Here is a 26,450-nt window from a genome sequence, read left to right as displayed (position 1 = left end):
ATTTATCCGTATTTCTCTCTGGTGCCATTTTCAGTGTAAAAATAGATTTTACCTACAAAACAGATGAATAGGCTGAAATTCAGTACTACGGTTTTATCTTACAGTGTCTTTGATATGTATCTCCTGCTATCATGTTGTTTCAAAAATACCTATTTTCTTGCACATTTCCAGTGTAACTCGCCACAAAAACAGTAGCTGAGTGTCAAGTTTAGCCCATATATTTTTAATTTATGATAATACACTGATACAGACTGATAAATCAGATTATCAACGAATAAAAAATATATGACCGGACTAATATTATGTAAACTAAAGATACAGCAATTTCCCTTTTTAATAAAGACTCTGCAAATCTGTAAATTTAATACTCTGCAATACTTTTACGTCTGTCAGTACTACACTTAACTGACATTGAAGTGCTATAAAATCAAAGCAATTAAAAGTGATAATAATCAAACAGTACACAAATCATTTGCTTATGCTATAACAGTGTTTCTATAGTTGTTCAAAAAGCAAACATGCCAAGCCCAGAAGTCAATTCCAGAAAAATATAATTGAATCAGTAAAACGAATTAGAGTTTGCTTAAGCTGTGCTACAGGATTTATTCCACTCCCTCTATCTTTTTTTACACAGCTACATGGAACTAGACACAAAATATTCTTAAAACCTCCCTGACAAATTTATGACGGATTAGATAAAGAGCTTATATGCAAATAAGTCAAATAATTAATTGTGGAGTGATTAGTGAATTTTATATATTATAGACATTTTCTGTGACATATGCAGACAGAATTCTTCCAAACTTAAGAGGTAGATTTAAAAACAATATAGCATGACCTCGTTAAAAGCTTGTAAAGTCACCAAGGTGATGCTAATAGTCCTATCTATAATATAGTATAGTGTAGTATAGTATAGTGTACTTTCCAAGTTTGCATTGTAAAAATCAAGAGTTATAGTCTGATTTATATTAACTTTGTAATCTTGCGTACCAGTGTAGATTTATTCATTGCTAGAGACTTAAAGCACTTTTGTACGTCGCTCTGGACAAGGGCATCTGCTAAATGCTGCAAATGTAAACGTAAATGTAGTGAAGTATAGTATAGTATAGTATAGTATAGTATAGTATAGTATCTAGTAGTGAAAAAATATTCTGTGTAGACTAACAGACCTGTGGTAGACAATGAAACATATTAGAGAGTATTATGTGTCTGGTCTACTTACATTGGTGTGTCTGCGGGACTTGGCATAGGTGCTGATGCAAGCAGCAATGTCTTTGGAAACACAGCGCTCATGGACTGTGTACTTGCATACTGCAAAAGAACAAATTTGGAAATAATTTTAAATGAGATCTCCATAAATAATTAATATTACACTTATGTAATTATATGTATAGGAAATTAAATGGAAATGTAACATTTTAAATGCAAATGTTTTGATGTTACCTTAAAACAAGTACATAAACTAATAATGACAAAAAAAACTTCCCGGCTTTATTCTATCATTTATATTCTTATATATTCATATAAGCTTACGTGAGCAGCAAAGGCCTTGTTTGCGCACTCCTAACAGCATTGTGTGACAGAAGTTACAGTACGCCGGCTTGTTGAAGTGCTTCAGTCTCCATACATGCTGCCCATCTTCTTGTACATTCTGAAAATAGAAAAAATTTAGTCCAGTAGTCAGCCTTTAGTTCAGATCACTTTGCAACTTTACTCTCAGAAGAACACGCAAATGCACACAGAGGAATTCTAACACACCGTTTCCATGCCCAGCAATACCAGCAAGGGGATAGTGGTCATTCCCCCTCTTATCCACTCTTCTAGTGTGACTGTTCCATCATGGTCATAGTCAATCTCTTCCATCATTTCTTTTAAGATCTGGAAAAGAAGTACACATTTGCACATTGAGACATTTTGTTCTACAATTCTTAGGTTCTGTAAAGCTGCTCTGAGACAATGTCCATTGTAAAAAGCGCTATATAAATTAACTTGAACATATATAACATAAAAGTGATTACAGTGGAGTCAGACATTGATCTGAGATGATGCTTCCACATACTTAAACTTCATACACTCATTAACAAAATCAGAAAAATGTTTTAGAAAATACTTGGCTAAAACAAAAGTGAATACACCAATGACTAGACATATGTTTCTTCTGTAGCAAAACTTAAATATTTATTTATCTGAATGATCATTAGCAACAGTGCCAGGAAGTTTCAGTCATACAAATATCATCTATTTAACTGATTGTTATAACTTATAACCCAACTATTATATAACCATAATATAACCAAAACACATCCTATAACCAAAACACAAACACATACTTCATTAAATGAGCATTAAAAGCATCATGGAAAAGCTATTAATTTTTTATGGTGAATTAGACAAACATTCCATTTTACATTCTTTATATTGTTATTTATGTAAACATTTTAAACTATATGTATTTTTTTTTTCTTTCATAAAATAAAGAAGACAGAAGACTATGTACTCTATACACATATGCACCAAAAAGGGGGTGAACTTACTGGCTTCAGCTCTGTTGAGTCCCATTCCAGGTATTCTGCTACATGGACCATCTGATTGATTATACGGTCCAGTTCCTGAGTGGATATTTATACTAAAGTTATATTGAGTTTAATATTTAATGATAATAAATGCACTATCCAGACTGAAACCACTCCATCTCTGAAAGACCCTGGTTTTATATATATATATATATATATATATATATATATATATATATATATATATATATATATATATATATGATTTCCTGTCAGCGTTCCTTTAAATAACCACTGAAATCATCAGAGATTCATTTTCTAAGGTGGTGCTGCTAGAGAAAGAGTTTAGGAACTGATGATGCTGTATGTAGCAATCCTCCAATGCAATCTTAAGACTTTACAGTAGCTGTTTGATATATATATACACTCACCGGCCACTTTATTAGGTACACCTTACTAGTACCGGGTTGGACCCCCTTTTGCCTTCAGAACTGCCTTAATCCTTCGTGGCATGGATTCAACAAGGTACTGTAAACATTCCTCAGAGAATTTGGTCCATATTGATATGATAGCATCATGCAGTTTCTGCTGATTTGTCGGCTGCACATCCATGATGCGAATCTCCCGTTCCACCACATCCCAAAGGTGCTCTATTGGATTGAGATCTGGTGACTGTGGAGGCCATTTGAGTACAGTGAACTCATTGTCATGTTCAAGAAACCAGTCTGAGATGATTCACGCTTTATGACATGGCGCGTTATCCTGTTAGAAGTAGCCATCAGAAGATGGGCACACTGTGGTCATAAAGGGATGGACATGGTCAGCAACAATACTCAGGTAGGCTGTGGCATTAACACGATGCTCAATTGGTACTAATGGGCCCAAAGTGTGCCAAGAAAATATCCCCCACACCATTACACCACCACCACCAGCCTGAACCGTTGATACAAGGCAGGATGGATCCATGCTTTCATGTTGTTGACGCCAAATTCTGACCCTACCATCCGAATGTCGCAGCAGAAATAAAGACTCATCAGACCAGGCAATGTTTTTCCAATCTTCTAATGTCCAATTTTGGTGAGCCTGTGTGAATTGTAGCCTCAGTTTCCTGTTCTTAGCTGTCAGGAGTGGCACCCGGTGTGGTCTTCTGCTGCTGTAGCCCATCCGCCTCAAGGTTCGACGTGTTGTGCTTTCAGAGATGCTCTTCTACATACCTCAGTTGTAACAAGTGGTTATTTGAGTTACTGTTGCCTTTCTATCAGCTCGAACCAGTCTGGCCATTCTCCTCTGACCTCTGGCATTAACAAGGCATTTGCGCCCACAGAACTGCCGCTCACTGGATATTTTCTCTTTTTCTGTCCATGCTCTGTAAACCCTAGAGATGGTTGTGTGTGAAAATCCCAGTAGCTCAGCAGTTTCTGAAATACTCAGACCAGCCCGTCTGACACCAACAACCATAGCACGTTCAAAGTCACTTAAATCACCTTTCTTCCTCATTCTGACGCTCGGTTTGAACTGCAGCAGATCGTCTTGACCATGTCTACATGCCTAAATGCATTAAGCTGCTGCCATGTGATTGGCTGATTAGAAAAAAAAAAAAAAAAAAAAAAAAAAATATATATATATATATATATATATATATATATATATATATATAAAAACTTTCTTTCTGGCTTCTCCCACACTGGAGATACGCTGGATGCCCTTCCTAACACAACCCTCCCCATTTATCCGGGCTTGGGACCAGCACTAAGAGTGCACTGGCTTGTGCAACCCTAATGGCTGGGGTTGGTTCAGTGACGATATATATATATATATATATATATATATATATATATATATATATATATATATATATATATATATATATATGTATGTATACTCGCGAAGGTTATGTGAGGTTTTGACCCTCTACTTTTGATGGTTCTTTTAAACTCTGTACTGTTAACTCAACAAAAATTGTGAATTACTTGTGAAAAAATGTTTTATTTACTTAATTAATAATAATAATAATCAAATTAATTATACATAATACATTTTTAAGTAATTTATAAGTCCAAACTCACGAGTTACTCTTAATCCGTTTTCAAATGAAAAGTATACACGAAAATAACTGCAATTTACATATTACCTAGACCTCAATAAATGTAGTTGACTTACTGAGCTGTCCAGCAGGCCATTGCCATCTGTATCATACAACCGGAACATGACTGCAGAGACAGAAAATTAAAAGAGAGTAGAAACAAGGAAGCCTATCCTGAAAAAGTGATAGAATTCATTAACACAGGCAAACAGTTGAGTAAGTATGGGCTCTCGGAACCCAACCCAACATTTACATTTGTTCTAATTATTGGTTAAAATATAAAATACAGTGATTTTGTTTGAAATATGTCAGGTTTGGATAGTTATAATTCTAAAAATCATCTTAGTGTAAATGGGTTGGTGCAGTATAAAGGGCTGATCTTACATACAGAAAAAAATACAAGAATGAGTATTTCACAGCTTTCTGCCTCCAAATTCTACCTCCTGCTAACTCACAGACACCCAGCATACCGAGTTACAGGTCTCATTATTAGCTTCATTCACATTTAGAGTCTGATAAATACATTAATCGAATATCAAATTATGTCCTAAACCATGCAATCTAAAAGAGAAAATTGGAAATAAACATTAATTTTCTAATAGATTTTTAAGCAAATAAGGAAATAAATTCAAGAAAATAAAAATTGATTGATAATCTTAAAAGATTAAACTTTGTGCAATCACATTTATCCCACAAAGCAGACTTTAAAATTGCTACTAAATTATGATTGGCTGCCATAGAGATTCATACTTCACCTGTGTGAAGTATATGTTTCCTTGACCTTTTGTTTGGGACTGTCTTCCTGAGCATATGAAAAGGTCTTTTATAATGGACAAATGTGAAAGTTGAGAGAATTGTTGCCCTTTCAAAGGTTTACAGCAGAGTTATTAAATTAAAGTTGCCATGGTTTCTATAATTTATGGTCATGTCTATTTAAAATCTGCTTAACAAATAAACTAATAAAAAGGTCAATGAAACAATTTAATTTATTGTACAATTAAGTTCAATTCCTATTTCAGATATTCATAGTGATGGTCCTTAATTTTCAAAAGGTTTTCCAAATGAGATTATCTGTATGACATTGGGGGCCATTACAGGCCAAGAATGGCCCACATGCCCTATTTTGGGCATCTCTGGTTTATAGTATATTGGTAGTAAAGCATACAATTAAGGAGCCATAGTCATAACCAATTTATTCTATTCCATTCTGTTTTTTATTTCTTGTGTCTCCTTATTATGTTACAGATATGTATGCTGGTGGTGCATTTAGGTTTAAAATTAATCTGCTTAAATGGTTGTTCTTTACTGAATAATGGCCGGGGATTGAGCACCGGGAGTTAATAAAATACAAATTCCACACTTACATTCTAGTTTGTCCTCTGGAGTCCCTCGCTCCAGCAGAGAGAGGTAGCAAACGATGTCTTTCAGGAAGACGATCTGTGCTGAGGGTGGGATGGAACTCTTCTGAGGGGATGGACTTTTCCTCAGAGACACCCCCTTGTCTGATCGACTTTGCTCTGTGAACATAACATTTAAAAAGTTTTTGTCTCTTAATGTCATATAGGATTAAATTCTCACATTATATATAGTCAAAAATCAATTCCCTTTTAATATTTATTTTAAAATATCAAATAAAGCAAATTAATAATCACATTTTATGTCAATATAAACCACATTAATGGAATTAAACACACAAAACCCCTTTATGAATTTGGAAATCCTTCTAATGACAGGTGTACGCACATGTAATGCTAATGCAAATAAGAGATAGAAGGCATGGTACAGAATTGCTTGCAGTTGTTATAACTGATGTTAACTTTAATTAAAGTGCAATTTTAGAGTCTTTTGCAGATCAAATAAAAAAAAACACCTGCCTTATAACAGGGTCCCTGCTTTTACCCTGAGATAAATGTATTCTTTTTTCACACTGACCAGATAGGTTTCTAGTGGATTCTTCAGTTTCCTCACTAAGACCAAAAACATGCTCAAAATTATGAATAGGTGTGATTGAGCATGCAACTGTGTGCCCTGCAATGGACTGGCATTGCATACAAGTTGCATTCCCACCTCAAAACCAGTGCTCCTGGGATGTTATAAGGAATAATAGTTGGGGAAATAAAAAAAAAAAAGAATTACATCTGGATTTGGAGAAACGAACCTGGAGAGAGTCGAGGGGAGTTGGCACTCTTGGAGGGTGCCAGGGCATTGCAGCTGCTGCCTGCTGAGGGTTTGGGCGAACGATGAGGAGTGTGGACCCCTGTGCCTGAGCGTTGTGAAGAGGAGCGAGAGGAGCATGGTGAGGTTGTGGCACCTGAACCTGGCATCACACCACCTGGGAGCTCTGGAGTGTGTCTGCCCATAGCACTGAGAATACTTTTCCCATTCATCCCTGTTACGAGAATAATTATGACAAGAAACAAAAATAACTGAGATGTGACAATGGAGAGAGAACAACAGGCCATACTTCCAGACAGAGCTGCTGCAAGAATTCTGCAGGTAAGGAGAGTGACTCAGAGGTTTGGGTAGCTAAAGGGGAGGAATGACAACACAGTGCACAGAAATAAAGACAACACTTCGCTGTAGCTAATCATTGGGTAGAACATGGAGAATATGAAATGTGAGCACAACACATTTGGGAAGGAAAACTAAAAATAATAAAACAACTAAACAAAATCCTAATGATTAGTCACACACTAAAAACCAACACAATGATGAGGGGTTGTGGTATCTCTGGAGGGGAAATCTACAGATGATTTTTCTCACGTTGCACTTTACACAGAGGTACCTGTTATAGGAGCGCAGGCTACTTCTGTCTGAATAGAGATACCTGCATCAATCGACTTGGGTTCTGCGAGTGAATTAAAGAGAAGTAAAGGGCAGAACAGAAAAAGACCAAGATGGGGAACACTATGAGTTTAAGAAAAAAGTGAAAATTTCTGAAAAGTTCGAAATGTTCATAGGCAATGAGGTAGAACATTTAGAATAAATGAATAATGTTGTGGACATATTTATGGCTTTGGAAATAATGAGATGCCGTACTAATGTTCATCACCTGCTGAAACTCTGTAAAACGTACACATTTTATAGCACTAGATGGCACCATTGACCAGCTCTGTAGCAAATCCATACTCTGCACATTATGTAGAAAGTCGTGACAGAGCAGAGAGCTGTGAGGAATCGACTCAAGCCTACCCTCTTTATCAGAGGGTGTTTTTTGGGAATGAACATTTTCAACATGTAAAGGAGTACGATCCATCCATCTGGACTGTTTATTCACTCACCCAGTATAAACAAAAAGTCAAAGCCTGAAGAAGTGAAGAAATGGAGGTCTCTCTACGTCAACAAAGAAGCCACTTGAAAATCTATTAGTATGGCTTGAGGTCTTCTGCACACGATGCAATATGTTTCAACAGATTTCCTGATATCTGATGTCGAAAATTATAATAATCATAGAAATTTTACAATTTATTATGACCCAAATCTCTTGAAATTTTCCAATCTTTTTACCTATATAGTATTGATACCTTTTTATAGTCATTCAAAAGTAAAAATAAATACAAGACTATTTTTGCAAATTCTTTCTCACAACCTTTTTAGGGTAACTATGGAGAACTTAGTAGTATTGTAAGAATGTTTTTTACCGAGCAGTTGCGCTCCGGTGCGTGGGACATCAGGGGAATTGCTTGTTCCCGTCTTACTCTTAAAAGAGGTAAAGAGATGTTGGCACAGTTCCTCCGGGATGTCATTCTCTAAGTAGGTGGTCATGAAGAGCTGGAAGCCCTCATAGTCGATAGGCTATAGGCAACAAACAAAGATAATATGAAAAAGAGGATGATGTTGAACATTTTGAAGGCAAAAGGGAGACTTCGTTTTGACATATATAATTCTTAACATTTTTTGAAATATACATCTCATGTGTGAATTAATTATGGTAAAGGGTGTCTATTTTTTTGCTAGTGCTATGTAACAGGCCAGATGCCATTTTCTAGTCGCAGTATTTTCCCTTTGTTTAGGAACTTCATGTAGATATTATAAATTACATAAAAATATACAAATAAACAAAACTACAAAAAAATGTTGATTCAAAAATGAAAGGATGTACAGGTGTAAATATTAAGAGAATAAAAGTACACATGGCAGACACATAAGCAGCTGGCTATGACCTTTAAAATTTTGGAGACAGTATGACCTGTGCGTGACACATTGACAGAAACAGGAGAGGAGCACTATGTTATGTATTATGTTTGGGCATGTAGACACACAGAAGCATGCAAACCCAAAGGGCCTTTGCTTACTTGGTTGAGAACATCTTGCTTCTGTTTGGCAGTCACAGGGATGAAGGTAGAAGCAGAAAGGGAATTTAGTCCTAATACCCCAAGGTGCATATGGGCTTTTGTGAAATGGTTCCTAGTGATTGTTTTTGATGACCCCCATTTAGAATGCCATCAATGCTATCCCTTGCCTTTTCTGGTTCTAATTTGTACATCAAATAACTTTGGAAAAATTTTAAACAAAAACATTCGGATTCGGATTGGACTTGATGAGAGTCTTTGGAAAACTGTTGTTAAAATTTAAATATTTTTGGAAAAGACACAATGTCAATTTGGGAGACATGAATAGAGGGCAAGGAGCGGAGCACTGGGAGAAGTAGCACATGAACATACAGATGATCAGATCTTCCTTTAAAAATTGCATTTGTGTAAAACTGGTAGGCTAGTATAAATCCACAGACTATGCTGAGAAGAAAATGTGTAATGCAGTATAAGAACTTGTAACTGAGGCAGCACAATGTGAGATTACTATATTGTTGTACATATATTAATGCAAATACATGTAAATGTGTGTAAATTCATTGCTGCACAACGTGAGTGAGATAGACTTTTAGGGAAGCACATTGGGAACTGCATCACATCACAATAAATTACATTTATAGACAATCCATTGCCATACCATCACACTGAGTGCGATTACAGGCAGCATCATAGTACAGATATATTGGACATCTTGGTCACAGCAAGATTTAGGTCTTTATTTAAGGACTGTCTGACTGCTAATGCTGCAAGAATATGACTATATAGGGCAGTTTTGCATCCTTTTTTACTTGACATCAAATGGATATCAGTGTTACATTATACCAATATATGTGTTTATTTTAAAGAAATATTGGAATTTGAAAAACATACTAAATTAAAATGATAAAGTAATGAAAGTCTCATTAAACGGCAACATGAAACTAAGAAATTTACTCATCACCAGAACATGTCCAGTATGTGTTCCAAAGCAGAAGGCAGTAAAGAAGAAAAAAATAATTTCATGTTGAATAATCATTCCAGCCAAATAATTTGTACAGCAACAGCAATAATTATTTTTGCAGTAAATGTGTTTTACCAGAGGTCTAAAAGAAACAAATTTTTGCCAGAAGATGACCATGTTCAGCATTAAGTTTTTTGTGATGTCACACTCCACAATATTGGTTAATGGCTCCTATGGAAAATAGACAATCAGTGCTTCAAAAATGTGCAGTATTTTTTTTTCTCTAGCATAATTTTAGTATTTTATTTACTATTTAATTTTGATTCTCCCATTTCACCCCAGTGGCCAGCATCTAAACACAGATTCGTCCTGATTAAGATTATACCAGGCTTGTGGCAAAATATTTAATTTATTTATTTATTTATTTATCATGAATTATATACTGATTGCAAATATCCAACAAATCAATTTCCATTCTGTTGGTAGGATGTAATGCCAGTGCACTGCAAGAAAGGCTCGGTTTTGACAAACCTGGAATAAGCACCAGAACCAGCAGGGTCAGGGTCAGCTATTTTCCATCCACCATCACACTAGTGAACTCTAAACTACACTGTTAGAACACTGTATAAACACTGTATATAGTTCTGTACAATTGTACATACAATGTACATATTGCAAAATCTAAATTTATATACCACTCTTTCTCTGCACATATTGATCATTACACACATTTGCATTAATATTTTATTTATATGTATGTGTATTTATATATACCTTACATACTGTATATCCTGTATTCTGTATCTATATATACCTTACATACTGTACATCCTGCCTACTAGTTCACATATACGTGTACATATTTTTAGTGTACTTGATTATTCAGCTTTCTGCACATTTTTTTCAAGCCATAGCCTTATAACTTTCTACTTGTTATACCTTTACAACAGTGTCAGCACATTTTTCATAGCCCTATAACTATCTACATGTAGTTTTCATCAGTGTCTGCATATTCTTCACTGCTATAGTCTTTATAGTTATTTACTGTTCATATATATATATATATATATATATATATATATATATATATATATATATATATATATATATATATATATATGTTTACATATGCTTTATATGCTGTACATATAGTACATATTTATCTTGCACTTGTCAATTTGCACAATTGCTACTATTTGCACTTCTATCTATCTATCTATCTATCTATCTATCTATCTATCTATCTATCTATCTATCTATCTATCTATCTATCTATCTATCTATCCATCCATCCTATTTGCACTTCTATCTATCTATCTATCTATCTATCTATCTATCTATCTATCTATCTATCTATCTATCTATCTATCTATCTATCTATCTATCTATCCATCCATCCATCCATCCATCCATCCATCCATCCATCCATCCATCCATCCATCCTTCCTTCCTTCCTTCCTTCCTTCTTTCTTTCATTCTTTTTTACCACAGAAGAGCAGCAGTGTAAACCAACCACAAACTATTTTTATTTAAGGTATTAAAACATATGGGATAAAAATCTGCAGGCTGTAGACCTTTATTTTCTGGTTATGCCTGATTCCCTTGTCATGACAACAGTTGTGTTGGAAAGCTCTGCACTCTGAACTAAAGACAGCATGTGGGCAGTGTTAAACCACAGGCTCACTGGCGCTGCCTGCAGACCTGCTGACTGCATCACTGTTATTCTGTATTGATCTAGTCGAGGCTCTGGGTCACAACCAGTGGCGCCAAACCGAGACAAGTGTAATATTTGTGTCAAGGTGGAAGAAAGCTAGGAAATATAATAGTGACAGACTGTCAAGCAAATGATCAGTGTATTTGCCTTTTGTAATGTAACTTGCCATGTCAAGACCAGGTCAAAATCAGGCCTTACTGCAGACTGGTCCTGCTACCTCATAGCATGAGACCAAAATGTTTTTGCAAGGTATTTAATCAAATGACATCATACTTCAGTAAGAAGACATACCTGCTCCGGATTGTATTTGGAGAGTATACCATTTCCATGAAACTCCTCCAAAACATCTTTCAGCTTTTTAGAAGAATCTGTGTATGAGAAAAAGGCAAATGAAAAGTGATGTCAATCTTCAAGTAATTTTAAATACAACTTTTTATGTAACTATAGATATACTGTGGATTTTAGTCAATTTATTACATATATTTATTTTCTATTTTTTTGGAAACTGCTCTTTTTTAAAATATTTATAAAGCATCTCGGTTTTACAGAATGTGTAGGTCTTTGGCACTGTAGATCATCAGAACTACCTAGCCAGTGTTGTTGGCCCTCGTAAAAATAAATAGTGAATAGTGGTCATATACACTAAAGTACTATGTTCTTTATTGGTAAAAAAAATGTTATAAGAAGACCATCAAAAACATGATTAATGTTATGACTAAAACTTTATTTGCCATTTTCTATAATCATTGAAACTCTATTTAAAATCTATGTTACATCTGTTACAGAAGACATTTAATAAACAGAGCTAATTGACCAAAGGATATTTTAGGAGAATAATCATTTTTAGCTAATAAGCTTCACTCTATTTTCTTGTAAACCACCAGTCTATGTTTGAGTTACCATTTATAGCATTTGCCATAGTATGAAGTTGCATTTGTAGGCTAATGCTAATGTCTAAACATGTTTAATTGGGATGATTCTAGTTATTTACCTGTTTACATCTCACAATATGAGTTTTACAAAGGTTGCATGAATCAGTAGCTTAGGCACTGAGTCAAGCAGATTTCATGTCCATGCGATTTATTTTTATTTGTAGTTGTCCAGCAGACATGTAGGTTCAGCAAAATTGCTTTTTAGAATCAAAATGTAAAACCTTTTCTTCCAGTGGAGAGCTGTCATATCTACTTATTGTCCACTATATAATACCTGGATACTATTCTTTGCATTGGCTTACTGAAACTGGACAGTAGAATATAGGCAGAAAATGAGGCAATGCTTTTCCAAACTTCAGCTGACAATATTAATGATTCTATTCACCCCTAGAGCCTCAGATTCCTGTTTTTGGCTAATGGTTTTCTTGTGAAGAGTGCATATTTGGGTTACCATATCCTTCCTGTGAGCACAAACCAGTCTCAATAAAAATGTTAATCAAAAAGAAACTTCCGAAGACAGAGCTTTTTCTGTTTTTTTGGATCATTCGGTAAACTCTAGAAACAAATGTGTAAAAATATGAATATCTATGACATGTATCTTTGGCCCAGAACTTGCTTAAGTTCAACATTAAAAATTTTCTTAGACTATACACATAAGCTATAAAATAATCTTTATCGTGTAGTCTGTATTGCACACCCCTTGCTTACAAGATGTTGCTAACTAATGTCTGGTGTACCAAATCATGTGTTTTTTTCATGACCAGAAGGCTAGCTAATTCATCTATAGTTTGTCCAAGTTTGTTCACTGTCTACCCCTTATAGTAAAGAAAACCCTTACAGTACTTTATAACATTACATTATAATACATATTTTAGCTGAAATTATTCAATTTGATTCCATTATGATTGTAAAAATAAAGAGTAAATGCTATGTAATGGGTTAGGGTTAGGGTTAGGGTCCTAATACTTTTTATAATACTTTTTATAATTAATATTTGGAATCAAATGTAATAATGTGCCTATGAAAGCTTAGTAGCAAACTGTTGGGTGGAAGGTATTTTCCTTCCAAACTGAAGAAGCCAGTTTAGTCAAAATGAGGCATTATTCACAAAGCATAAACTAAAGATGAGCAAAAACTAAACCTAATTTTTTCACCTCTGAAGCAAAAGCAAGTCATTTTCCATAGGCTCAGTCAGCAACAAAGTAAACTTGTGGTTTGTGAGTGAGGAAAGTATGACTTCATACTGGCATTGACTGAGTCTGTGATTTATAAATTGTTAGCTTAGTTTCGATCACAAGTCCATGTTAATGAGCCTCTTTACTGCAAATGCCAGAGGTTAGATGGTGAGGTGGAACACATATGATGACCGAAGGCTATGCAGCACAGACAAACATCTGCTAATGCCATTAGCACTGATTTATACATGCACATCTACACAGACTGAGCATTAATTTGACATGAGCCAGAGACCCATTACTCTGCTTACTTTGAGGAAACTCAAAACACTTACACAACATCAAAAATGTATTTCTGATGTACATTTAAATCAAGTTCACACATATATTTAACTGATTATGAGTTAACAGACACACACACACAAACACACACACACACACACACACACACACACACACACACACACACACACACACACACATGGCTAAAGCTATACTAACATGTCCATTAACACATAAACAACTGACATAAATACAAAATGTTATTTGTGATCAATTTGTGTTTGCAGAAAATAACTATACAACTTTATCACTGTCTTGTTGATTGCTGCCCTTTTTAATCTAAAGTTAGGTTTTAATCATTTTACTCACTATACATACTGCAGTGGACTGAAATCTAAAGGGTTTTTTTGTTTCAAACAAGCAAGAACCATCTGATTCCTTTAGTTTATCTTGGCCATCAATCAACTATCAAATGGCTCCTGCTTGGCTGAAATGAAAACCTGCAGTCACACTGGACCATTGCAGACTGCAGACTGAAAAAAGATAAAGCAGCCTTTGCCAATAGCAAAGAAAAATCCTTTGCTAATTCTAATAATTTAGGGAGATCATTACATTCCTCTCTATATTAAAAAACATCATACATATCTGTATTACACATTAAATGCTGTGATCAAGTGGGCTACTGAACAGCCTGGGGATCATTACCTGTAAGTGTAAGAGACAAAAAAGTACTGGCCAACAATGACGTATATTCTTCCAAAACACACACAAATGCTTGTGCTGGCAGGGGTAATATAACAAACCATTTATAACAGCGGTAGATAAACAATATGCTTTTATCAACAGTCATCTAATGTAAAAAAAATAAATAAAGCTCAATGGCAGCCCACACAGTCTCTGGCTTAAATTATATAGAAAAATGCTTTAGAATTGGCATCCAACATAATGATATATTAAATTGTTACAAGTCCACCATAAAAGACCACCATAGAACTATTTCTGATCAATGCAAATTAATGAAAGATGGACAATTACTAGTATAATTGACAAATTAATGCGATGGCAATGTATGCTTTGCTGATTTGATTTTTTAATACTGTGTGTTTGATACTATGTTCTTTAATTGTAAAAGGTTTTTAAAACATGTTTTTAAAAATGATTTTATATTCTGTATACTTGCCACTGAAAAAAGACAGTTTCCCCACTTTCGGTTCTATTATTTATTTATGAGGGCCTACATACAATTTTAAGGTCCTCACCAATGTATACCAACAAATATCCTTAAATGACAATAAAAAATAAAACATTTCAGAAGGTAATCAGATAAAACCAACATTCACCCTTCACCCTTCCTATATCCACAATCATCAAGAAAGTAATTAACAGCGAATTGTTTCCGGACTATAAGCCGCTACTTTTTTCCCACGTTTTGAACCCCGCGGCTTAAACAACGAAGCGGCTTCGTTTATGGATTGTTCCTGGGTTTTTCCCATTTTCACAAACTTCAAGCCTAAAAACTGTGCGACATAACATTAGACCAATGAAATTGCTGAACTGGTGAACCAATGAAATTCTTTATATTAAATCAGATGCGCTCCCACTGAATCGGGCCGGACCACATCATAAATATGGAAGAGGTTCCTCTGACGTTTGACCTGACACTCACTCGGACTGTCAACAGGAAATGTGAATCATTCGTCAAGCTGAAAACAACTGGGCATGAAAAAACGCATTTCACCTGTGTTCTGAGCTGCACAGCTTCGGGAAAAAAGCTTTACCAATGGTGATTTTTAAACGCACGACGATGCCAAAAGATAAACTCCCGAGAGAAACTGTTGTGAAAGGAAGGAGGAAGACAGTGAACAATGACTTTCTTGGTAGGCTACTGTTTAGATACAAGCCGTGTAACAGACACTGTCTTTCGTTAAAGCCTGTGTAAAGTTAATTAGTTTCAGTGTAGACACCTGCGACTTATAGACAGGTGCGGCGTATTTATGTTCAAAATACAAATCTTTGTAAAATTCAGGGCTTATATTTGGGTGCGCTTAATAGTCCGGAAATTACGGTATTTTATTAATAAGTGTGAAGTCAATAAAAGTAAAACTCTTGGCAGTTTGTGCTCCATTGCTGAGCAGCACATGGGTATCATGCAAAGAAAAAATAAATCAGCTACAAACTCAGACAAGCAGTTAATGTCACACATCATTATTATTATGCTCCATCCAAACAATTTGGAATTTAGCATTCTACAATGAATGAAAAGCCTTGTTTACAAATAGAGAGCATTTAAATCAGTTGACATACTTCCAAGGAGCGAGTGTTCCAGTTAATTAATCCAAGACCAGCAAAGTGACACTTAAATGGCTAAAAAAGGAAAAAACCCAATAGAATAGCCAAGTCAAAGTCCAAACTTCAACCTCATTAGGATTTTGTGGTGCAACCTTAAGAGGGCTGTTCATTAACTAGTGTCCACAAACATCAATGAAATAAAGCTGTAAAGAAGACTTTGGCAAAATGTCTCCAAAATCAATGTGAAAGACTTTTCCAGATAAGGTTTACTTACAAGTTATTGTTGCTACAGGTGTTTCTACATGTAAATAAACTATTGGGGCTACATTTTTTCACCCTAGTTTCTATATGTTGTTTTACTTTTCTAGCTAACTTTTTTGTTCTCACTGAGGTTATTTGTTGGATTTTAGACATGGTGAGGGCCAGGCAATTGTTATTTAGGCCCTAAAAATGTATACAGAATTAAAGGAGGGTGTACTTACTTTTTCCAATGACTGTAAGTTGTAAATTTAGACACTATAGTACTTTGGGCATAATTTTCCATAAAAAAAGATTTTGTTAGTCATCTTCTAATTCTTGGTTGATGGTGCGTTTCTGACCACAAGATGTTAATGGGTGGACAATGCTCAAACCAATAGTCTCTTTCTCTCACAAAACACAAAACACACACACACACACACACACACACACACACACACACACACACACACACACACACAAACAAACAAACAACCACTTGCTGTGGTTGGTTCATCACCCAAATAAAATTTGATCATGGATGTTCCTATGGTGGGCCTTTTCCTGATGTTGCATGGCACAGAACTAGCAAGGCACCAATACCTGCTGTCAATATATCTTTGGATTCCTTATAAACTACAAATTAATAAAACCATTCATTTGCCTACAAATAAGATACAGAATATTAGAAATTCCAAACAAAAACAGTGGAATAAGGTACAAAATGACAGCAAAATATTATATATGAATGCAGCAACTTTTAGTTTGCAATCCTGAATTTAACTGTATTTGCCAAAGTAAATTTTTTACTGTTATTTTGTTTTGTGGCACTGTTGCTGTTTTTGTGGCTACACTGTGGTTTGTTTACAGACCTCACAGAATACTTGCTTTTGTTGTATTTCCATTTAGTACTAACGTTTTTTCAATGGCATTTATGCTCTTACTGATATGTATATAAATTAAAGATTGATAGGACAGACAGGTATATTACGAATTTAGCATTTTAACTCAAGTGTCTTTTCTGAGGACACCTTCACTTTTATATTTTTATTCAATTTAAAAAAAATATATATTTACTCAGACAATTTTACACAGTTAATAGACATATGGCTGAGTGGATATTAAAAATTCAAATAAACAAGACAGATAGTGTACAATTCCATGTGATTGTGCATAACATTTTCTTTAATATGTAATGTACATGAGCATGGAATTCATTGGGCCCTATGAATGGTGATCTGAAGAGATATGAAGGCTTGCTTTTGTATATCTAAATAGTATAATTTAAATAAGCAAAAGGCATTTGGAGTAATATGATGGAGCAAAGCCAGCATGGAGACTTGGATGCTCAGAATCTAAAATTCGGACCTTCAAAAACACACTACTGTTCTTTTTCACTTCTATTTGGTACTCACACTCGCTGTATTGCTGAAGTTGGGAGAACTCAGCTGGGCTCAGACAAACCCAGCTACTGTCGCCCATCTCGCCGGAAGCGGTGTGTGACGAGGAGATTTGGAGGTTTGGAGATACCTCTGATTAGCCCTGGTTGAAACAGGAAACGGAGGTGTGCATGACTGGCATCATTCCAACTCCCTCAGTGACCAGATGGCTAAAAGGTGGTGCTGGAGTGGGAAAGTGCAGGAATGAGGAGATGAGAGGGCACAAGTGCAGAGTCAAGGTGAAATAGATGAGGTACGGCAGGAAGGGGTTGTGATTTGCACTGCAGGGAAGTTCACACGGGAGAGAGCTGACTGTCCATTAACTACAGCAACCTACAGAAACAAAAAGACAATTAAATATTATTATAGCTACTTTAAACATAAGGTCTTAGACTAAAAGTACTGTATATAGAGTGTATACTATTGACACTATATTATTGATCATATGTGCAAATCAATAATATCATTAATGGCTCCATTATATAAATTAATAGTGTAAATAAGTACTCGATATTTAGATATAGGACTTTGCATTTAAGTATAAGTGGTAAGTATAACTTAGGAAAGTTTTAGTAAAATATATCAAAAGCACAATAGTGAAATCAGTGCAGACTGCTTTGACAAGCATGACAGAACAGTGGCAACAGTTCATCTGACCCAGGAACTGATCACCAGTGTGGGTTTATTTGGCATAAAATTAAAATGCTACAAATTCAACATTTTTTATACCACTGTCATACTGCCAAAGCATACAAGCATTACATCATGTTTTTTATTTTTAACAAGAAACACACACATTTGGCAATAAACACATTACAGTCATCATCTTGGAATGTAGGAATGTTAATGTGTTCTGCTTGCACATGAAATACAAACAACAACTTTAGCCTCCGATCAACAACTGACCGTCAGATTTTTAAATTAAGCTACATTTGTCCAAGTGCATTCTACTGACATCATACAGTAAGGTTGAGCTATTGGTAGGGAATAAAATTTGGCCAAAGTGTTTATTCCAAAACTTGAAGCGTACTGATTTTATAAAAACCCATTAATAATGTTCCGCATCTTTACAATTTGTATATAATATAGCAGGAAATACTATACATATAAACATTATATTATATTGGAAAAAAGTTTTCTGAATCATTATTCTGAAATCCAGGGCTTAATTTGTTCCAGCAAAAACAACATAGCACTGGTCTTATACATTTCATGTTCAAAGGGTCAGACATAGGCTGGATCACATGTACATGGCCTGCCTCTTTGCTCTGTGTGCAACAACAATTAATGCATCTTCCTCTCTGAGAACAGAGTGTGGTTTAATGCAGTGAAAAGTCAACAGCAGTTACCCCACACTGACTTGAGTGAATGGGTAAAATATGAGTTCAAAGACCATAAATCATCTGTAAAAAGGTTGATAAAAAGGAACTAAAATGTTGTGGATAGTAACAGACAAAATTGAGAGAACAATGTTAAATCTATATGTTTAAGTTAAGGCATGCACAGTTAAATAGTCCTTCCATTTTATTTTGTGTATTAACGAAGATACTCCAGGGATTACACACACAAAATAATATGCTTCCTGAATAATACTTCTATAGTAATAGTGTCTGAATGACTACAATCTCTAATAATAGACCATATTGCAGAAACTCCAATAAAAACCCTTTTTGTGTAATTTTAATCAATCAATTAATCAAATCAATACTAGTACTATGCAATAAATACATCAATTGCATAGTACTAATATTGATTTGATCAATCTCTGCCTCTAGCAGTTAGGGTAAACATTTTTGAGAGCAAATATGAAAAGCTAAATAAATGTAGGAATAGTACTATTTCATTTATATGTTCATATTTTGAGTTTTCATCTCAGGGAAATGTGATGAAAAAATCTTTATATTGAATAATATAAATAATATTGAATTTAACTAATTACAATTAGGTGCCCATACACGATAAAACATCAACATTAACATACATTGCAAATTAAACTTACGTCGATAGCCATCGTCTTCGACTAACGGAATTCTGTAATTTTAAAGTAGAGTTCTGTTTTACTCATTAATCACACAGACCATTTTAACACTTAGTTTCAAAACTTAACCATAATCAAGATTCTCAAACAGGAGTCTCTGTGGACTATGATGTTTGCGGATGATATTGTGATTTATGTTGAGAGTAGGGAGCAGGTTGAGAAGAGCCTGGAGAGCTGGAGGTACACGCTGGAGAGAAGGGGAATGAAAGTCAGTAGGAGTAAGACAGAATACATGTGTGTGAACGAGAGGGAGGGCAGTGGAGTGGTGCGGTTGCAGGGAGAAGAGGTGGTGAAGGTGGAGAAGTTTAACTACCTGGGGTCAACAGTGCAAAGTAATGGAGAGTGTGTTAGAGAATTGAAGAAAAGAGTGCAGGCAGGGTGGAGTGGGTGGAGAAGAGTAGCAGGAGTGATTTGTGATAGAAGGGTATCTGCAAGAGTAAAAGGGAAAGTTTATAGGACTGTGGTGAGTCCTGCGATGTTGTATGGATTAGAGACAGTGGCATTGAGTAAAAGACAGGAGGTGGAGCTGGAGGTAGCAGAGCTGAAGATTTTCATTGGGAGTGACAAGGATGGACAGAATTAGAAATTAGTTTATTAGAGGGACAGCACATGTAAAATATTTTTCAAGACAAAGTGGTGTTTTTTCAAGACAAGAGGTTTGGACATAGGAGGAGGGACATGTGGTATATCTATAGGAGAAGGCTAAGTATGGAGATGCCAGGCAGAAGAAAAAGTGGAAGACCAAGGAGGAGGTTTATGGATGTGGTGAGGGAAGACATGCAGGTAGTTGGGTTGAAAGAGGGAGATGTAGAGGACAGGGGGGTATGGAGACGGATGATCTGCTGTGGCGACCCCTAATGGGAGCAGCCCAAAGAAGAAGAAGAGGAAGGATCAATCAAGATTCTGTGTTGCAAAATTAGCACTTGTCTATGTAATTATCTTAACATTTCTAATTAAACGTGTATCAGTCAAATATAAATCATAAGCTTTCAAAAAGTTGTTTAATTAAAATAAATTAGCATGTTGCAATTTTGTTATCTCTCTTTAAAGCCAAAAGGTTTGAGACCTGTATGTGTGGGTGTATGTGTGTGTGTCTGTGTGTGTGTGTGTATGCAGAGTGCAGGCAGGTCGAAAGACTTAAGGGCCCACACACATACCATGATGTTTATATCAGTTTGATAAATGTAAACTCACAGGGTTTTATTTTAAGCACAGAACAAATGGAAAAGTAGTACATCCAAAATAGTCACTGTGATGTTTTTGTTTAACTATAGTTCTGGCACAAGAATCCACTTAGAATATAACTGTTAGTGTCACACAATCTAAGTGCAGCTAATGGTAATGTGTCAGCTTAGCACAGACACGACCGACATCTGTTATAACTGTCTCTTTAAAAAACAAGACTTTTGCATAGTCTAAACGAATGAATAAGATATTGGCCATGTATCAAAATCAGCCTAAAAACTGCTTCTTAGAACAGGGGTTTGAGAGCAGTATGAGAGCACACAAACACTCCAAAAATACTATTTAAAAATAATGAAAAAAAATACTTATTTTTATTAAGCCATAACAGAAATTTTGTTTATTGACAAAAAAAAAACTAAACAAAAGGCTATTACATTGTTTTTGTCTATTGGTTCCCTGCTTTTGACCTGTAAGTATTATTGTGTGGGTATTATATTAAAATGTGTGAATAATCAGTTAAATTATATATACATATAAATATGATAGATATAACTAATGCACATTTCACACAAAAATTTGTATTTTAGCCAGAAAAAAAATTGCAACCTTTGAATAAATGTTGGGCAATTAAGGTGAAAATCATAAATACACACCTAATCAGAATGAATAGATGTCAAAGGTCTTTTCAAAATAACTGTCCTTAACGCAATATTGATTTGCATTACGCTGTAGTTTTTAATATGTTGAAAGCTGTGAGAATATATTCATATTAAGGGATGCTGATGTACTTTAAAACATTAAACAGTAAATCGTTCCAGAACTTAGAGGTGTTGCCAGATATTCTGGGTAATGTAAGCTCGGTAAGCTTTCTTTTGTTGACGTCTAGCTGTGAGACTATCCATAACCAACCATAGTTTTTCATTGCAACCCTTCACTTTGTTTTATCTTTGTCTCATCAGAGAGGAAACTAACCATCTGAGGTACTTAACATAGGATATGTTAAGCTTTCAAAGATCGACACTAATTGAAACATCAATTTAGATCAGGTTTGATTAGTGGCTCTTATTCTTGTTTTATTAAATTTAATTTAAAGGAATCCGAACGTTCTAAAAATGACGAGCTATATAAATAAAAACAATAACTACTAAAGAATGAACAAAACTTTGTGGATACCTGATCACAAGATTCGTATGTGTTTTTTTAACCATTTTATTCTATGTTTATTTTCCTAAGATTTTGGATAGTGGCCGAATGAAGTAGAACACTGGCTGCATCCCAGGCCTCCTCATCCTACATCAGTACCTTGTGACCGAATGAGCACAAATTTCCACAAGCACACTCCATAATCTTCCCAGAGGACTGCAGAGCTTTCACTCTAACCATATAAACTATATCCTAATGGTGCTAGGTATTTGCACAGGAGCATTCTCATGTTGGAACAGCTTTGTGTCTAATGGAAACTAAGTAATGGGAAAATGTAATGCTATCACATCTACTACATTGTGGTAACAATTTGGGAAGAACCACATATGGCTGAACAAGTAAGGTGTCTAAATACATTTGTACTATGTGTATAAAGTATGCAAAAATTACATACTGCCAGGTTCATTAGAATTTGGACAGTGTCACATTATGTACAACTCCACAATGGATTTAAGAGTTCCCATAAACAGCTATTAAATACAAATTCAACACTTTGGAATTGGAATTTATTTTTCATAAAATGAAACAGACTACACCTGGCCAAGAAACGCTTGGGTCAACTTTTAAACCTGTGGAAATAGAGCGACTATACAAAAAATGGTTAATGCACTATATTTTAATAAAACCATATAAATAAATCAAAGTTCAAATTTACACTTTAAACACATCTTGATTTCACATCCATTGTGTGCACAAAGGCAAACTAATTAAAATTGTAGCACTATTAAAGTACTTATGGAACTGTCTGCATTTAATCTTGCCTATAAATCACAGGTGTTATGTTTGGTGCTATCCCATAACATATGCATAACTCAATCATTTCCAGGAGAAATGAAAAAACAGATCAAATTACTATTTAAAGGGGATGACCATGGTTCACTGATCAGTTTTAAATGCCCAAAATAAAAAGTCTTGCCAAATGTGACCTCAGACTCATTATAAATCCTAATTTAGAAATATAAGACACACACACAGACACACACACATACACACACGTGCACACATTATTAGTGTGATACTATATGATTGGTTGGTATCTCAGTAGTCATCAAAACTACAGATTAGCTTTAAAAATAGTGACAATAATAATAACAGCACAAGACAAGTCTACCGCTAAAAATATGAACATTGCTCAATTGGGAGACTTTAATATCTAAATGTTTCTGGAGCTTAGTGTTTCTGTACAAGGGATATTTGGAGACAGGAGACAACAGACACAGGTCTGCTCCACCAAACCTTCACACAGATTGGTGGGGAACTGGACCAGAAAATGTAAGAGAGCATGTATAAGCAGAGTTTAGGTCTTAGTAATAAACATTTGTGAAACTGATTACCAAGTATTAATGTTTAAGAAACTTATCACTGGTAAGCTAAGGACGTTTTTTCAACTGAATGTATAGATCTTATTTTCTGTATTGTGTGATAGGTTTATATAAGTTTATATAGTTTTTATAATGGTTGCTTATTATAATGTGCCCAGTCAAACTAGAAGTTAACTTCCAAAGAGAGACAATCAAGAGTGGAAAATTGATAAAGATAAGGAAAGATAAGAAGATTTTCAAAATCACACAACCGGATTACATAACAATATCCTGATCAGTCAAAAGTCTTTTAATCAGGCTTTTTTTTTCCCATCTACAACAATCTTGCCATCTCTTCGGTTGTATTTTTTTTTTGGGGGGGGTCATAAAGGATCAGCATTTTTTCTGTACTACTTATATCATTATTCTATTTTTTTCTGTTATAAAATGGCAGAAATAATATGATAGGATATAAACAGATCAGTAGATCAGAAGATAGAGATTCAATTATTCACTTATAGCCATAAGCGAATACACAATAGACTTGTAGACCATAGAGGATACTTTACTCTTCTTCATGACCATAATAAATTAATCAATAGCTGTGCAAATATCAGATTCACGGAAAAGTTCTACATTTATATTTCAAGTATTCTGCCACAGGAATTCAACAATGCATGCAGGAAGATACCAATCATAATGACAATCAAATTGGTTGAGAGGCAAGGTGGTGACATCATCCTAGTAAACAAGTGAGCAATGTTACTGTAATAAATGCCCTCAGGCACAGTGAAGCTGTTGTCTTCAGTGTCACTCAGTTGCCATTACAAGTTATATTCAATTGTAGCTTAAAATTAATAAAATATAATTTAAAATTAATTATATTTAGTTGTTTGTTTCTGCTTGTTTCTATTTAAGTGCTTTGAATTTATAATATAGATGTTAATATGGATGTTATATTATCGCTGCTATTTATGTTTCATCATCACATTGCACAGAACTGGCAGAGAACAGTTTATACTAGTTGACTGCAAAAATAAATTACATACTGTTACACATGAACAATTAAACAATATGATTTGGATTATAATGTAATTGAGAGACAACAAAATATAAAGTATGTATGTATTCTGGGCATAGTTATTCAAGTATGTATGTAGAAAGAGTCTAGTTCACCTAGTCCTGAAGACAAATTAGGGATAAGAGATAGTATGGGGGATAAAAGACTTATCCAAAGTCAGTGCCTTAAGATCAAAACAGTTCAGCACAGTATTCAGTCCAATTGTGCCTGGTGGCTTTGTGCTTGTACAGTCTGTATAGCTTGTACGGTCTGTATAAGATGTAGTAAAGCCAGCAGAGGCCTTCAGTGGAACTGTGAGCAGCTACACTGAAATAAGATCAGAACAGATTTTGAAAGGCCTATGTATATACAGTATGTCACAAGAGTGAATACACCCCTCACATTTCAGCAACCATTTTATTATATCTTCTCAAGGGACAATACTATAGAAATGAAACTTGGATATATTTGAGTAGTCAATTTGCAGCTTGTACAGCAGTATAGATTCACTGTCCTCTGAAAATAACTCAACATACAGCCATTATTGTCTAAATTAAGTATATCCCTTAAGGAGATATACCGGTACTAAAATGGTTGCTGAAATGTGAGGGGTGTACTCACTTTTGTGTTTATTAGATTTTTTAATTGTGTAATTTGTTTGTTGTTTTTGTAAATTAATAGTAATAATAATAATAATAATAATAATAATAATAATAATAATAATATTATTATTATTATTATTATTATTATTATTATTAATCATGAAATCAAATACATAAAAGAATAATTAAAATAATTTAAAGATCCCCTAAACCCTCTAAATATATAAAGAGACAAAAAGAGACTAGCTTAATGGGGTGTGTGTGTGTGTGTGTGTGTGTGTGTGTGTGTGTACATGTACATGTACATAGTTAATGGGCTGTTAGAAGCACGTGCTGATCTGAAGGATGGGGCGACCCCTCTATGCAGAGAGGGATTCTGTTTGCTCATCCAGTTGCCTAGCAACCTGACGTCATACATTTGCAAGGAGAAGATGAAGTGAAACACGAAGGTTTGGTGTGTGTGTGTGTGTATGTGTGTGTGTGTGTGTGTGTGTGTGTGTGTGTGTGTGTGTGTGTGTGTGTGTGTGTGTGTGTTTGCGTGTGTATCTTCGTGTGACTGTTAGAGTACCTATCTGTAGCCAATCTAAGAATAATAGCAATCAGGAAATTACATGAACATTAATTATTCTATATATCATTTAAGCCACATTAAAGCTCTCCTGTTTTCTTACATTCAGTATCAGTGATGGTTCATTTTGTGCTTTTCGCTTGATTTTGCTCTGAGAACACCCAGGTCAAGGATAGCACCTCCTCCTTCCTCTCCGTAAATCCCTGCAAGCTGCCACTGTTGGGCCATTGAGCAACCGTCTGTTCTCCAGAGACATCACATTAAGGCTGACCCTACCTTCTGACCCTAGCTCACTGATGAAAAGAAAATAATTTAAACTGTATCTTTGTTTATAGGTTATACTTATGTACGTATGTGTGGTGATTAAGTCTATTTCTCTATGATAAGTGTTTTTTGAAGGCAAACATCGCTTGGAAACTAAAACAAAAAAAGCAAGGTGCCAACCTTCAAGTTCCAAACTTCTAACAGACAGTGTATGTTCAGTTTTAGGAAGCTGTACTATATAATATAAAAATAGATCTTGTGGGCACAGGTATAAGATTTCAATTGGTTTATTAATATTATGTGCTATATTTG

General features: G+C 34.9%; 1 protein-coding gene across 4 annotated transcripts in view; it reads right to left on the bottom strand.

Moving 5' to 3' along the window:
* The window catches only part of LOC124382771 (diacylglycerol kinase beta), an 85,888-nt gene that overhangs the window by 43,859 nt on the left and 15,579 nt on the right, over positions 1-26,450 (bottom strand). For 2 of the 4 annotated variants that reach the window (XM_046845003.1, XM_046845002.1), the window contains exons 2-13: positions 17,894-18,250; positions 11,855-11,931; positions 8,892-8,912; positions 8,238-8,391; positions 7,382-7,444; positions 6,755-6,985; positions 5,961-6,113; positions 4,674-4,723; positions 2,535-2,609; positions 1,759-1,878; positions 1,534-1,651; positions 1,223-1,311 (exon numbers count right to left, since the gene is read on the bottom strand). In XM_046845003.1, coding sequence (XP_046700959.1) covers positions 1,223-1,311; positions 1,534-1,651; positions 1,759-1,878; positions 2,535-2,609; positions 4,674-4,723; positions 5,961-6,113; positions 6,755-6,985; positions 7,382-7,444; positions 8,238-8,391; positions 8,892-8,912; positions 11,855-11,931; positions 17,894-17,960 — 1,218 coding nt within the window. In that variant the 5' untranslated portion in view covers positions 17,961-18,250. The remainder of the gene's footprint in view (positions 1-1,222; positions 1,312-1,533; positions 1,652-1,758; positions 1,879-2,534; positions 2,610-4,673; positions 4,724-5,960; positions 6,114-6,754; positions 6,986-7,381; positions 7,445-8,237; positions 8,392-8,891; positions 8,913-11,854; positions 11,932-17,893; positions 18,251-26,450) is intronic. The other 2 variants (XM_046845004.1, XM_046845005.1) reach the window with 2 other exon arrangements.

Source organism: Silurus meridionalis, chromosome 3, assembly GCF_014805685.1.
Source record: "Silurus meridionalis isolate SWU-2019-XX chromosome 3, ASM1480568v1, whole genome shotgun sequence".
In the NCBI taxonomy this organism is placed as follows: Eukaryota; Metazoa; Chordata; class Actinopteri; order Siluriformes; family Siluridae; genus Silurus; species Silurus meridionalis.
Note: the sequence above shows the minus strand (reverse complement) of the source record. Positions and strands in the feature narration are given on the sequence as shown.